Source organism: Nycticebus coucang, chromosome 9, assembly GCF_027406575.1.
Source record: "Nycticebus coucang isolate mNycCou1 chromosome 9, mNycCou1.pri, whole genome shotgun sequence".
Classification (NCBI taxonomy): domain Eukaryota; kingdom Metazoa; phylum Chordata; class Mammalia; order Primates; family Lorisidae; genus Nycticebus; species Nycticebus coucang.
In genome coordinates, this window is record NC_069788.1 from 44,529,415 (window position 1) to 44,545,174 (window position 15,760).

Here is a 15,760-nt window from a genome sequence, read left to right on the forward strand (position 1 = left end):
ACATCTGTGGACTGACCAGCCAGACCAGGATGCAGAGGAGAGTACATATGCCAGTCACCAGAATGCGGCTCTTGCTTTGTTACATATTCCCAAGACATCCTCAGGGAAAGGAAGGTGAATAGCAGGGGCCTTGCACCTAAGCAAAGTTAACAATAACTACTGAGAAGTGTGAGACAGAAAGCAGAATTCCCAAATTGTTATCTTAGCCAAACAGAGCAGGACATTCATTACCGTCCAGAACTAGCCTGTCTGTGCCTGTGCTTCTGCAGGAAAACAATCAAGACACGTTCCAATTCAAACACTCCAAAAAATCAGGCTGGTTTATGTTGCTTCTTATTTATTAATTCAGTCTAAGTTGTACAGTTATGAAAATAACAAAACCAAAGCTGGAAGCCCAGGAGTATTTACAGTCTCTCTTGTGTAGTGAGGTCAGTCTATGTTGTCAAACAGGTCGGTTATGTTTGGTACCTTTAGGTGTTTATAATTCAGACAAAATCAGAGAGTAACAATTATATGTACAGTAAAACAAAAGGGGAAGTCATTCAAGTATCAAAATACAGAGACAAAGATTAAATAACATCTTTATTACAACTCAGTCTCATTGCCACATTAGCAAAAACACTTTTGTGAACTGCATTCTACTGGCCTGGGCATCTCAAAACCAGACCAAGTTCTGGTTTTCTAATGTCTTGACGATAACTGCAACTCTGCTTGCTGTCTGCTCAGACTAAGGCTTCTGAAGGAACTCTCCCTAGTATGTAATGCTAGCGGTCCCAGAGAGATGGGAGCATTGCAAATGTAGATCCTATCAGGGGACAGTCCTATTGTACAGAGCGCTGCAAGCAGAAGAGGGAGACAAGCAAGGAGCCTGTGGCCAGGGACAGGTACCAAACCCATTTTAAGTTCTCCACCTCAATGGGTTCCTTTGCAATTCAGAAATGCAGCAATAGGGTTTGCCACACTGCATGGCCTGCACTTAGAGAAGTGCTAAAGTAGGGCTTTTCCACTTGAAGCCTGTTCTTAAAGTTACAATAACCTTTCTAGGGAAGGGGAAGTAGGAAGCATAGAAAAGAAAGATCTAGTCATTTTCCTTTCTTAATTAGTCAGAGATAAACCAATCTCAAAACAAAATCCAGAGCCAGAACAGACCAGCCAAGGCTTCCCAATATGAAAACACCCTGAATAAATAAAGAAGACATAGCAGCTTCAAGGGGAAGAAACACCTAAGTATGATCTAAAAATAAAGACAGCTTGAGCAAATTCTCGTAGTGTCTGTACAACTTTCTTTTTGGACCTACCACCCACCAACAGAGGCCGACTCGATGTGGCTCAGCTTCCTTAGGAGAAAAGGGACTGGTGCAGGTGTGCAGCAGAAGCAGCACAACCTGCTCAAGACCTCTAGGTCTCCTGACCAGCTTTTGGGAGAAAGCAGGGGCTGAACACTGTAGCGTTAGGCTCCTGGGAACCCTCACAGGACCTGAATAAAGCAGGAAAAGAAAGAAAACCTCAAGGTGTCTAGGTTCGTGGTACCAAGAAGTGGAGGACAACCTGCCTCTGCTGCAGTGGGCGGCTGGCATTCCAGGCCCCACCGTGCTGGGTGCTCAGCAGACAGGAAACCCACAAAGCCCACCTCAGGTTAGCTGGAGGACACGGCCCTGCTATTGATTTCTGGCCAAGCATAGGAGCTGTGAATGTGCCCAAGGACACTCTCTGCGCATACACACCAACAAAAAATTTAAATTCACAACCCTTGTTGGGAAGAGCAGTGTTGCTGAAGCCTGGAGTATTCGTCATAGGACCAGAATGAACCATGCCAATAATGCATGAGGTCTGCTGAGATACCCGTGGAAGGAAGTGCTTGTCTCTGCTCCCTACCTTAGGAGGTACTAGACATGCAGCTGACCTAGCTTTGCCTTTCAACACTGCAGGAATTAGCTCCATCCTTTCTATTGTAGTCCAGAAGGAAGAACATAACCCACCAAGTCACTTTTAAGAGCAAAGCAAGCCAGCAAGAAGATTCAAGCAGCAGTGGTGCACTGGGTACTAGACCCCCTCAAGACCATACTGGAGGAGAATCAGTGGACTGTCACCTTTTCCGCACCTACTCAGGGGTGGGCTCAGCAGCTGAAAATAAAAACACTCAAACCAGTCATTCAGAGAATCAAAATGAGCCCTAATCACGCAGACCTGATTACACAAATCTTAATAAATTGGCAAGTAGCAATCTTAGCCTACCTACCCATTTTAATGCCCAAAAAGCAAAGCTGCTTTTTCTCTGTGACACAACTCAGAGTGTATCACCAGAGAGCTTGTGGGCCAGCTGGCCCAGGGCAGTGCTCTGACCACCAACAGGTGGGAGACTGAGGAGCGGCCTAGAGCTGCCAGTGCCCAGATGGCGTGGCACCAAAAACTGCTCGCTAATCTCCATTTGGCCACTGGACCTTCACATTTGGAACCTCAGGAATAGACCAGAAGCCTCTAAGGCTGTGTTCTTACTAAAGAACCTATGTCCAGCTCTCCACAGGGACAAGAAGTCGAGCAGTTTGTAAAAAACAGCAACTTGGTTGAATTTTAAAAGCAGACTCTCACCAATTTACTTCACTTGGACCCTGAGCCTGCTCCTTTCAACTCATCCATAGGCCACTGTGTTGTCTTCAGCCCTACTGGGCCACACCAAGATCCCATCCTGAGGACAGAGGGCTGCACAGACTGGCGTTTTAACCAATCTCAGTTCTCCTGTCCTCTGACCCTGTGGCCACTTTTCTAAAGACTGGCAGTTTGACCTAGAGATTTGAGCCAAGTGTTAAAAGTTCATTTTATAAAAAGATTTTTTTTCTATTTTAAAAAAATGTGTTCTGAACAAGTCACTTTTCGACCCTCTGGAGTTCCAGTCTCCTTTGCTAGAGGCCTGGAGTGCTTCTCTGCAGCCAGGAAGGGCTCACTCTGCAAGACCTGGTGGCAAGCCCAGGCCAAGCGGCTGAAAGGACGCAGAGGATGGGCCTGGGTCTTCACAGCTGCAGGTGAGACGGCGGTGGTGATGGTGGAAGGGGCCCATGCCCCCCACGTCTATGTTTCTGCAGCACAGTGTGGCTCCTCAGTGGCTCAGCTTGGCAGAAGCAAACAATGGGGGAGGGGGGGAGGAAAGGGTTAACCAAAGGGGCCTGCATAAAGTGGAGGAAATTGACAGGAAACACAGAGCAGGACAGAGGTGCCTCATAGCCTCCCTTGAGTGTCTACAACCTGCTCTTCGTGCCCACAGCCCACTGCCTCTGTCTCAGTGAGTCTGGTCAGGAAGGCACAAGGACAGGTAGGCAGGACCCACCCTGGTTTATCAATTTGGGTTTTAACTCTAAAATAATTGCCATAACCTCTGGTTTTTCTATTGGACTATGCTACATTAGCACTGCTTCCTACTGGAACTGTTTCCTTCCTGTCTCCTGCCGTCTACACCGATTTGCCCACACAAGAGAACATGGGGCTTCTCCAAAACCTCAACTCCACCATCCCAGCTGCTAAGCTGCAGGGTGGGGATGTGCTGTGTGGCCTCTGCCCTCAGAATAGTCAAGAGGCTGAGGGAGACATATCAGGGAGAGGACTGGCTGATGGCTGACTATCTTTGATCCCTAAGCCATGGAGGAGTGTCAGAAAGCTCCTGAAGAACAGTCACAGTTGCTTGGTCCAGGTCCCTGTGCTCAGGCAGCTCTGTTCTGAGAGGCACAGCCTCCTCGCTGGGTTCTATGGTAAGGCCTTCCTCCTCCGAGAGCCAGACTCCAGAGGTAGGCCTAGGGCTTCCAGGCTTTGTGACTCAATGGCGAAGACATGAGGGGCTGGCCACATATATGTCACCCATTCTTTGGAATGGATGGCTCATTGGGACTGAGAAAACTGCTGAGTGGAGCCAGCATGTGGGTGTTCAGATGCTTAGAGCCCCATGCTCTGGCGTCAGCATGTGCCCAAGGGCCTGGCACATACCTTGGGCCCTCACAGAAAGCAGTCTGTCCCTGGTCAAGCCATATCACCGAGCTCAGGGTCTCACAAGGGCCTGACCATGAGAGTGAGGCTTGCACCTTAGAGCAGCAGAGGAGGGCAGGGCGGGGCTGCAGGCCAGCTGTGAGCAGAGTGCTGGGGGGTTCTGGCACTGGGTGGTCACAGTGGTTTGTTGTCAGGAAAGGTGAAAACAGTTAGCTCTCGGCAGCAGCAGCCAGCTATGGCTCAGTACAGCAGACAGGAGAAGGGAGCCAAGAGAGCCCAGACCAACTCAGAGGGAGTTACCAGTAGTGCCGTTTGGGTTCTGCTCCAAGATTTCCCTACCCCCTCAGGATTCACAATGCCTGCTGCAGAGGCTTCCCGGGTGCAACTGAGCCCTCTTATCCTTCTTGGTGCCCACCTCAAAGGCAACTCACCCCCCTAAGCTGTCCTCAGCCCAAGGGGGAGAATTCACAGTGTTCGGTGGTATTAGGTACGAGAGCTGTGAGTGCAGTGTCTAGAGCTGCTGCCTAGGAGGAGAGCAGGTCCCAGTGAAGGTGGGACCTTGGCATCAGCAGCTGGAAGGAGAGAATTGAGGACAGCAGAAAGACTGGGTGGCAAAGGCACAGTGAGACTAGTGGAGACAGGGTGTGGGTTGTTTTAGAAGATAGTGGTCTCATACTTGGTGCTGAGGCTCCGCTTAGAGTCTGGTTTTGGGTCCACAACCCAGGAGACACTGGCATGAGATTGGGTGTCTTGGTCCATGTCGGGTGGTTCCAGCTGCCAAGTGAGGAAATGGTGAGAGTCAGGGGTATCTCTGCACCAGGGCCAGGAATTAAGTAAGACCCAGCATAGCCCCCTCCCACCCCTGGGCTGGGCTGGAGCCCATATGCTGTGAGGGGTAGCCCCTTACTCTCCTCAGCCAAAGAATAGGGGCCCCTGGGGGATTGGGAGTGTCACCCTCCCCAGAGCATCTTGGGGAGCCCACCCAGGGATTTCTTGGACTACTCAGTTAAAAGAACCCTGCCCTATCTGAGCCTCCTGCTCTAAGCCCCAAACCTATTCATGGAGGGCAAGATGGGAATATAGGGCCTGGACATTCCAAGCTTCAGGTCCCTCTGGTGGAGCCAGAGAGCTCACCCTGAGGCAAGACCACAACAGTCACCTCAGACCTCTGGAGAAAGGACACAGGACAAAAAACCAAAACCAAAACAAAACAGGGCTAAAGCACACATAGGGCAGGGTAGAGGATATCTCAGGAAAGGAGAAAAGAATGTCACACAGGCAGAGGGAGAGGCCACCAGATTTTGAGAATGCTCACAATCACTTCAGGGAGACTGACACACAAGACAGCAAGAGTTTGTATAAAGACCTTGACTCCAGGACTAACAGACGGCAGCGGAAGGTAGGAAGGACGGTGGGTGGTGCAGGTGTGACAGTAACAACAGCGACTATCAGGGGGTGGCGGCACCTGGGGTGCAAAGCAGAGCAGACACAGACAGGGATGATGCCGTTACTGGGAGCTGGCCTACAAACTGCTCTGCAGCCCCTCCTGGGGCGGGCCCAGCAAGGGAAGGGAACAGGAGCTCCAGAGGAAGGTGACTGCCCACCCAGGTCACAGGAGCTGCCATCCATCCAGGGTGAAGATCTGGGTGGTGTGGGGGAGCTTATTAAAAGGGTTTTTCCCCTGAGGGTTGGTTGTCTGGAAGTGGGAGAAGACCCTCCTTGTCTTGGAGGCTTTCACCCCATGGCATCAAATCCCAGGGCCAGAGAGATGGGGAATCTTGGTGACTGGGGCCCACGTACTGCGGATTTCCTCATGCCGACCCGAGGCTTAGGCACCGGTTTGGAAGATTTTGTTTCAATCATCTCAACTGCAGACGCCCCCATCGGCCTGGACTTCTGGGCCTGCAGGGCCAACTGATAGGCCACCTCAAACGCCTGCCCCAATGTCAGGATGATCTCGTATGTCAAATTCTGGGAGGAACAGATCAGCACTTAAGCATCTGAGATTTAGGAGCAGCTTCATTCTTTTTCTCCTGTCCTCACACCCCCACCCTGAGCCCTGGCACAGACAACATCTGGACAGGTAACAAGAAAACACTTGTTTTGAAAACACAAATCTGTTCCAACATGACTTATACAGTAAGGAACAATTTGAGCATAACACATTGGGTCTCCTTACGCATGATTTCATCTAACAGAAACACTAGGTAAATGCAAACACTGCCACCAGCTGAGGCAAGTCCCATGACAATACACACCGGCAGTTTTCCGCAGCCTGCCCCACCTCCCAGCAGCGCCCCAGCCTTAACCCCCCATGTCACCTGGCCATGCAGTCCTGTGGCCTTTCATCTGTCCCATCAGTCCATTTACTGTTGCTCCTCCTGCTCTCTGTCCTTTCTCCCTTTCTAGGTCCTCATTCCTCCTACATGGGATGGTGGCTGGGGTGGAGTGGTGAGAGGGCAGGTACACACTTCTGCAAGCCAACTGCAGGGCTTTTTCAGGAAGTGGGCCATACTTACTGTAGTGCTCAGGTATTTCCCAACCACTAAATATGAATAACATGGTACTAGTACTTTTATTAAGTTCCTCTTTCTTAACATATGACTGACAGTTGTGTTATATCCCTAACCCCATTTCTCCATAAACCTATGGTCTTCACCATGTGATTGTACCTACCATGGTGATCATTAGGAGCATGCAGGCTGTGTCACAGCAGATTTGTGTGGAGCCAGCACATGCCATGGACTCTGAATGCTTTGAGGATTACCCATTTAATTTTCAAAACAGCCCTGGGAAGGGTGGTCACACTATATTCCCTGTTGTACAGATGAGGAAATAGGTGGAAGTGACGTTTCGAGATCACACAGTTAACAAGCGGACAGAGCCAGGCACATCTGATGCCAGAGCCCAGGCTCTTAAGACCACGGGCCCCAGAGCAAGTAAAGAGCTGGGCTGTATAAGTCTTGGGGGTATAGGGAATGCCCAGAGCTATGTTCCAAGAGCTGCAGAAATTCTGGAAATAGTTATTTTCCCTAAGGGCAGAGGGAATCCCTGCCATGTGAGCTATCCTTGTGGCCAGCTGAGTGAGCATGAAGTCTCCTCAGCCCAGTGGCATCCAGGGTCTAGCTTAAGCAGAAACCTGAGGTAAGAAAACCTGTTGCCACAGAGGGCACTGCTGCCCTTAGCAGGGACATAGAAGGCATTTCAGGGAAACTTCCCTGCTGAAGGCAGCTGCTGGGCTTCATTCACAAACTTAATGGTTGCCAAGCACCTGACGGCGCTGAGACAGCACTGAATCTGAAGGTTTGGGGAACTGGTCCAGTGGCTTAACAAACAGAAAGCCCTGGGGACCAAGGCCTTGCTTGACCTAAGAAACTTTCACTTAAAAGCTGGAAAGCTGGGTGTGGTGGTGGGTGCCTGTAGTCCCAGCTATTTGGGAGGCTGAGGCCGGAGGATCACCTGAGCCAAGGAGTTTAACACAGTGAGACCTCATCTCTAACATAACAAGTAACTAAGAATAAAAGCTAAAACTCCTGTCACTAGCACCTGGACCAGCCACTTGCTCCCCTCTGTGCTTCAGTCTCATTACTATGTAAGGGACTACCCTGGCAGCTGCTGGGCTTCATTCACAAACTTAATGGTTGCCAAGCACCTGACTGCGCTGAGACAACACTGAATCTGGGCCCCATCTGCCCCGCCCCCACCTACCACATCCACCGTGCTGAACACGTGGCAATAGTGATGATTGGTCTGCAGGTCCTTGGTGATGTAGGCGAAGGTGCAGAGGTCCTCCGGGTCCTGGGCTGCACAGGAAATGTTCCGGATCTCATGCTCAGCAATGACATTCTGCTGGAGAAAGCAGTGTTCTAGAATCCCAGCTTGCTCACGCATGCCTCTAGCACCATCTGCCCTGCCTTTTAGGATCACTGCCTTTCTTTGTCTCACCCTACAGCAGTGGTTCTCAACCTTCCTAACACCGCAGCCCTTTAATACAGTTCCTGTGGGTCGCAACCCACAGGTTGAGAACTGCTGGCCTACAGCATCAGCCAAATCCCACCCTTCCTCTTCTTTTTTTTTTTTTTTTTTTTTGGTGGGATAAGTATAATCTTGCCCGATTTAAGTTTGGGGTCTTCACCCTTGACCAGGGCAACTAAGGTAGCAAAAGGTTCACCTCCAGCCCCTCCCACCTTCCCTCTAGGGTGGGGCAGGGTGGGAAGAGCCTCAGGAAGGTAGGATCCCCGGCAGTGTGCCTAGGGGAAGTCCTTTCCTCACTGAAGGTCTGTTTATAGACCAGGAGGCCACTGGAGCCCACAGTGAGGAAGGTAACAGCCATTGTAACAGGATGGGGATGCTGTGAACAGGTGACAGACAAGCACCTGGGAGATGCGATGGAAACAGGAAGTAATAAAAGGGGGGCTGGGGACCCTCTAAGGAGATAGGAATAAAAAAGGGCATCCAGGCTGCTTGCCCTGGAGCCCTGTGGCTCTGACAGGGAGAGGGGTCCCTCTCTTGCCAGTACTCTCTGTGAGAAACACACCTTGTTGGAGGCATCGATGAACTTTACACCTTTATATGTGATGGAGAGGATGATGGTGGGGGTCTTCTTCATGTGTTCAGTTGACTTCTATAGGAAACAAGGGGTGGCCCTTGAATGCCCCCTTTCAGGGCTAAGCCTTCTGAGTTCACACAGCCCCGGCCTCCCTCCTCTATTGCAGTGGTGTGCTGTTTTCTGTGCTAGCCGTACCCCCAGCACATTCTACCCACCATGCAGCCAACATACCCGCATCTTGGCACAAGCATCCTGTGTGGACTCCGTCCCTCGCAGATCTTTGATCAGCATGGAGCCCAGATACTGTGGGAGTGAGCAGTGGTCATGCTTAGGAAGTCTTTCATCATTATGCAGGGGTGACCTGACTAATTTGGGACTATCTTCTGATCAGCTGGTTACCTCTCCCAGTGACACTCTCTTCATTTTCTCCTCTCACTAAATCTATCCAGAGTCCTCCACCGCATTCTCTTAGCTGCTGAGAATGGCTAAAGAGCAAAGAATAGCATCTGAGCCCTAGGCCTGGCATTGCAGAAGGTCTGAGAGCCTGTTGGGACTCAGGACTACAGGGGCCCAGTGGGAAGGGGAGGCAGCAGGGAAGGCTGGCTGTGCTGGGAGGGCAGGAGTGACTCACATTGGCTTCATAACCACAGGACTCGAAGATGAGTTTCTCTGGCTGGTGTTGCCAACTCTGCACAGGGGCATAGGGGGCGGCTAGGCTGGGGGGCCGAAGGGTCAGCTTGGCCTCGTGGTGCTCTTCCTGCAGAACAAAGGCAGTTGGACGTTGCTTGCTTGCCTTAAAAGGGAGCTCACAGGCTCACTGCCTGGGTCTAGCACTCAAGGGTGAAGTAGCCAGCAACTTCAATGAGTTCAATGGTGGAAAGAGCAGAGGGCAGACAAGCAATTCAAATGCACTGCAGTTGAGGGGAGAGGCTACTGACGCCACAGAAAAAGCAGAGAAGCAGGGCCTCACCCAAGAGGTGGCTCAGTCAGGAAGGGCTCTGTGGGGTCTGAGATAAAGCTCCAAGGAGAAGGGAAAGAATCATAAGGAGAGAGAAGCAGGAGCCACAGCCCCGGAAGCCATCTAGTCAAGGCCCTGGAGTCTTCACAGTGGGAAAGTCAGTGACACACCCTGGCTAGGGTTGCATATTAATGGTTCCTTTTGGTATCTGGGAGTACCATCCTGGGGCTGGGGATGCAATGCAGGCGAGAGAAGCTGGGTCCTCACTTATTTCTCAACACAGAGCAATTAAAACTTTGGGACAATGTGTTTCTTAAATCATTTAAAATTCATAGCTGTGTTGTGGAAAGGTAAAGGAAGTCCCCGGAGGCTAGAAATGAGAAGTGTGAGTTAGAGAAACATGCAGAAGTGAAGCTGAGGTTCACCCTGAGGGGGATGATGGATGCTTGCCAACCCTGTGTCTGATAGGCCAAGATGAGGACAAGGCACAAAGCAGGGTCTCTGTATGTCAGGAGGCAGGACAGGGGTCCTAAGTAAATACAGGATCCCTGAAAGTGATGCCCTGAGGTGGGGTCAGCCTCGGGCCACAGAGCATGGGAGTCTCCAGGTGCACCCAGGAGCTGCAGATAAAGAATAGGAAGAACGGAGTCTGGCCTGGACTGCAGTTTGGCTGTGTAGGCAGAAGAGTAGGTTGCAGGTCAGGGTGGCTGGTTGAGAAGAACAACCAGAGTAAGGAGGGTGGGAGAGAACTGAGGGCTGAGGGACCAGCAGGGACCTCCAGGGCTGGACGGGGGAGGCTACAGTAGAAAAGGAGACCGGGAGAGACTTCTGGACCCCAAGAGGAGGACTAAAACCGTGGAAAACCGGCAAGTGGTCGCGTGTGTTCAATCCGTCTAAACCCGCCCACAACTTCCACAGGCACAAGAACTTAAAGAGCAAGAGGAATTGAAAGGAAAATTAGGGCAAGGAAACAGATAAAAGAAATCACTCATGAGGAAGAATCAGCAGAAAACTCCAGGCAACATGAAGAACCAGTCTAGAACAACCCCACCAAGGGACCATGAGGTAGCTACTGCAGAGGATTCCACCAGTATAGAAATGTTAGGAATGACAGAAAGGGAATTTAGAATACACATGTTGAAAACAATGAAAGAAATGATGGAAACAATGAAGGAAATTGCTAATAAAGTGGAAAATAACCAAAAGGAAATCCAAAAACAGAATCAAATAAGAGATGAACGATATGAAGAATATAAAAAGGATATAGCAGACCTGAAGGAACTGAAACAGTCAATTAGGGAACTTAAAGATGCAATGGAAAGTATCAGCAACAGGTTAGACCATGCAGAAGAAAGAATTTCAGGGCGGCGCCTGTGGCTCAGCGGGTAGGACGCCGGTCCCATATGCCGGAGGTGGTGGGTTCAAACCCAGCCCCGGCCAAATTAAAAAAAAAAAAAAAAAAAAAAAAAAAGAAAGAATTTCAGAGGTAGAAGACAAAGTTCTTGAGATAACTCAGACAGTAAAAGAGGCAGAAAAGAAGAGAGAGAAAGCAGAACGTTCACTGTCAGAATTATGGGACTTTATGAAGCGTTCCAACATACGAGTTATAGGAATTCCAGAAGGGGAAGAAGAATGCCCCAGAGGCATGGAAGCCATACTAGAGAATATTATAAAAGAAAATTTCCCAAACATCACCAAAGATTCTGACACACTGCTTTCAGAGGGATATCGGACCCCGGGTCGCCTCAACTCTAACCGAGCTTCTCCAAGACACATTGTGATGAACCCGTCCAAAGTCAAGACAAAAGAAAAGATTCTTCAAGCTGCCAGGAGTAAGCGCCAGTTGACCTACAGGGGCAAATCCATCAGAGTGACCGCAGACTTCTCTAATGAAACTTTCCAAGCAAGAAGACAATGGTCATCTACCTTTAATCTACTTAAACAGAACAATTTTCAGCCCAGAATTCTGTACCCTGCTAAGCTAAGCTTCAAAATTGACGGAGAAATCAAATCATTTACGGATATACAAACATTGAGGAAATTCGCCACAACAAGACCAGCTCTACAGGAAATACTTCAACCTGTTCTGCACACTGACCACCACAATGGATCAGCAGCAAAGTAAGAACTCAGAAATCAAAGGACAGAACCTAACCTCCACACTGATGCAAAAGATAAAACTAAGCAATGGACTCTCACCAAATAAGACGAATAGAATACTACCACACTTATCAATTATCTCAATAAATGTTAATGGCTTGAATTCCCCACTGAAGAGACATAGATTGGCTGACTGGATTAAAAAACACAAGCCATCCATTTGCTGTCTGCAAGAAACACACCTGGCTTCAAAAGACAAATTAAAGCTCCGAGTCAAGGGTTGGAAGACAATTTTTCAGGCAAATGGAATTCAGAAGAAAAGAGGAGTTGCAATCTTATTTTCAGATACATGTGGATTTAAAGCAACTAAAGTCAAAAAAGACAAAGATGGTCTCTTTATATTGGTCAAGGGAAAACTACAACAAGAAGACATTTCAATTCTAAATATTTATGCACCCAATTTAAATGCTCCCAGATTCTTGAAGCAGACCTTACTCAGTCTGAGCAATATGATATCTGATAATACCATCATAACAGGGGACTTTAACACACCTCTTACAGAGCTGGACAGATCCTCTAAACAGAAATTAAACAAAGATGTAAGAGATTTAAATGAGACCCTAGAACAACTATGCTTGATAGACGTATATAGAACACTCCACCCCAAAGATAAAGAATATACATTCTTCTCATCACCCCATGGAACATTCTCCAAAATTGATCATATCCTGGGACACAAAACAAATATCAACAGAATCAAAAGAATTGAAATTTTACCTTGTATCTTTTCAGACCATAAGGCACTAAAGATGGAACTCAACTCTAAGAAAAATGCTCAACCCCACCCAAAGGCATGGAAATTAAACAATCTTCTGTTGAATAACAGATGGGTGAAGGAAGAAATAAAACAGGAAATCATTAACTTCCTTGAGCATAACAACAATGAAGACACAAGCTACCAAAACCTGTGGGATACTGCAAAAGCAGTTTTGAGAGGAAAATTCATCGCTTTAGATGCCTACATTCGAAAAACAGAAAGAGAGCACATCAACATTCTCACAAGAGATCTTATGGAATTGGAAAAAGAAGAACAATCTAAGCCTAAACTCAGTAGAAGAAAAGAAATATCCAAAATCAAATCAGAGATCAATGAAATTGAAAACAAAAGAATCATTCAGAAAATTAATGAAACAAGGAGTTGGTTTTTTGAAAAAATAAATAAAATAGATAAACCATTGGCCAGACTAACTAGAAATAGAAAAGTAAAATCTCTAATAACCTCAATCAGAAACGATAAAGGGAAAATAACAACTGATCCCACAGAGATACAAGAGATCATCTCTGAATACTACCAGAAACTCTATGCCCAGAAATTTGACAATGTGAAGGAAATGGATCAATATTTGGAATCACACCCTCTCCCTAGACTTAGCCAGGAAGAAATAGACCTCCTGAACAGACCAATTTCAAGCACTGAGATCAATGAAACAATAAAAAAGCTTCCAACTAAAAAATGCCCTGGTCCAGATGGCTTCACTCCAGAATTCTATCAAACCTTCAAGGAAGAGCTTATTCCTGTACTGCAGAAATTATTCCAAAAAACTGAGGAAGAAGGAATCTTCCCCAACACATTCTATGAAGCAAACATCACCCTGATACCAAAACCAGGAAAAGACCCAAGCAAAAAGGAGAATTTCAGACCAATCTCACTCATGAATATAGATGGAAAAATTCTCAACAAAATCCTAGCCAATAGATTACAGCTTATCATCAAAAAAGTCATTCATCATGATCAAGTAGGCTTCATCCCAGGGATGCAAGGCTGGTTTAACATACGCAAGTCCATAAACGTTATCCACCATATTAACAGAGGCAAAAATAAAGATCACATGATCCTCTCAATAGATGCAGAAAAAGCATTTGATAAAATCCAGCATCCTTTTCTAATTAGAACACTGAAGAGTATAGGCATAGGTGGCACATTTCTAAAACTGATTGAAGCTATCTATGACAAACCCACAGCCAATATTTTACTGAATGGAGTAAAACTGAAAGCTTTTCCTCTTAGAACTGGAACCAGACAAGGTTGTCCTCTGTCACCTTTACTATTCAACATAGTGCTGGAAGTTCTAGCCAATACAATTAGGCAAGACAAGGAAATAAAGGGAATCCAAATGGGAGCAGAGGAGGTCAAACTCTCCCTCTTTGCTGACGACATGATCTTATACTTAGAGAACCCCAAAGACTCAACCACAAGACTCCTAGAAGTCATCAATAAATACAGTAATGTTTCAGGATATAAAATCAATGTCCACAAGTCAGTAGCCTTTGTATACACCAATAACAGTCAAGATGAGAAGCTAATTAAGGACACAACTCCCTTCACCATAGTTTCAAAGAAAATGAAATACCTAGGAATATACCTAACGAAGGAGGTGAAGGACCTCTATAAAGAAAACTATGAAATCCTCAGAAAGGAAATAGCAGAGGATATTAACAAATGGAAGAACATACCATGCTCATGGATGGGAAGAATTAACATTGTTAAAATGTCTATACTTCCCAAAGCAATCTACCTATTCAATGCCATTCCTATCAAAGTACCTACATCGTACTTTCAAGATTTGGAAAAAATGATTCTGCGTTTTGTATGGAACCGGAAAAAACCCCGTATAGCTAAGGCAGTTCTTAGTAACAAAAATAAAGCTGGGGGCATCAGCATACCAGATTTTAGTCTGTACTACAAAGCCATAGTGGTCAAGACAGCATGGTACTGGCACAAAAACAGAGACATAGACACTTGGAATCGAATTGAACACCAAGAAATGAAACTAACATCTTACAACCACCTAATCTTTGATAAACCAAACAAGAACTTACCTTGGGGGAAAGACTCCCTATTCAATAAATGGTGTTGGGAGAACTGGATGTCTACATGTAAAAGACTGAAACTGGACCCACACCTTTCCCCACTCACAAAAATTGATTCAAGATGGATAAAGGACTTAAATTTAAGGCATGAAACAATAAAAATCCTCAAAGAAAGCAAAGGAAAAACACTGGAAGATATTGGCCTGGGGGAAGACTTCATGAAGAAGACTGCCATGACAATTGCAACAACAACAAAAATAAACAAATGGGACTTCATTAAACTGAAAAGCTTCTGTACAGCTAAGGACACAATAACCAAAGCAAAGAGACAACCTACACAATGGGAAAGGATATTTGCATATTTTCAATCAGACAAAAGCTTGATAACCAGGATCTATAGAGAACTCAAATTAATCCACATGAAAAAAGCCAACAATCCCTTATATCAATGGGCAAGAGACATGAATAGAACTTTCTCTAAAGATCACAGACGAATGGCTAACAAACACATGAAAAAATGTTCATCATCTCTATATATTAGAGAAATGCAAATCAAAACAACACTGAGATATCATCTAACCCCAGTGAGAATGGCCCACATCACAAAATCTCAAAACTGCAGATGCTGGCGTGGATGTGGAGAGAAGGGAACACTTTTACACTGCTGGTGGGACTGCAAACTAGTACAACCTTTCTGGAAGGAAGTATGGAGAAACCTCAAAGCACTCAACCTAGACCTCCCATTCGATCCTGCAATCCCATTACTGGGCATCTACCCAGAAGGAAAAAAATCCTTTTATCATAAGGACACTTGTACTAGACTGTTTATTGCAGCTCAATTTACAATCGCCAAAATGTGGAAACAGCCTAAATGCCCACCAACCCAGGAATGGATTAACAAGCTGTGGTATATGTATACCATGGAATACTATTCAGCCATTAAAAAAAATGGAGACTTTACATCCTTCGTATTAACCTGGATGGAAGTGGAAGACATTATTCTTAGTAAAGCATCACAAGAATGGAGAAGCATGAATCCTATGTACTCAATCTTGATATGAGGACAATTAATGACAATTAAGGTTATGGGGGGGGAAGCAGAAAGAGGGATGGAGGGAGGAGGGTGGGGCCTTAGTGCGTGTCACATTTTATGGGGGCAAGACATGATTGCAAGAGGGACTTTACCTAACAATTGCAATCAGTGTAACTGGCTTATTGTACCCTCAATGAATCCCCAACAATAAAAAAAAAAAAAAAAAAAAAAAAAAAAGAAAAGGAGACCGAACTTCTAAGGGAGGGCAGTCCAGGCC

General features: G+C 46.6%; 1 protein-coding gene across 11 annotated transcripts in view; it reads right to left on the reverse strand.

Moving 5' to 3' along the window:
* Positions 1-313: 313 nt before the first annotated feature.
* The window catches only part of ANKS1A (ankyrin repeat and sterile alpha motif domain containing 1A), a 230,548-nt gene continuing 215,101 nt past the window's right edge, over positions 314-15,760 (reverse strand). For 6 of the 11 annotated variants that reach the window (XM_053603231.1, XM_053603232.1, XM_053603229.1 and 3 more), the window contains 7 exons: positions 9,153-9,278; positions 8,753-8,824; positions 8,510-8,596; positions 7,681-7,818; positions 5,773-5,943; positions 5,339-5,437; positions 314-4,746 (listed from right to left, as the gene is read on the reverse strand). In XM_053603231.1, the coding sequence (XP_053459206.1) occupies positions 4,627-4,746; positions 5,339-5,437; positions 5,773-5,943; positions 7,681-7,818; positions 8,510-8,596; positions 8,753-8,824; positions 9,153-9,278 (813 nt within the window). In that variant the 3' untranslated portion in view covers positions 314-4,626. The remainder of the gene's footprint in view (positions 4,747-5,338; positions 5,438-5,772; positions 5,944-7,680; positions 7,819-8,509; positions 8,597-8,752; positions 8,825-9,152; positions 9,279-15,760) is intronic. The other 5 variants (XM_053603237.1, XM_053603235.1, XM_053603236.1 and 2 more) reach the window with 3 other exon arrangements.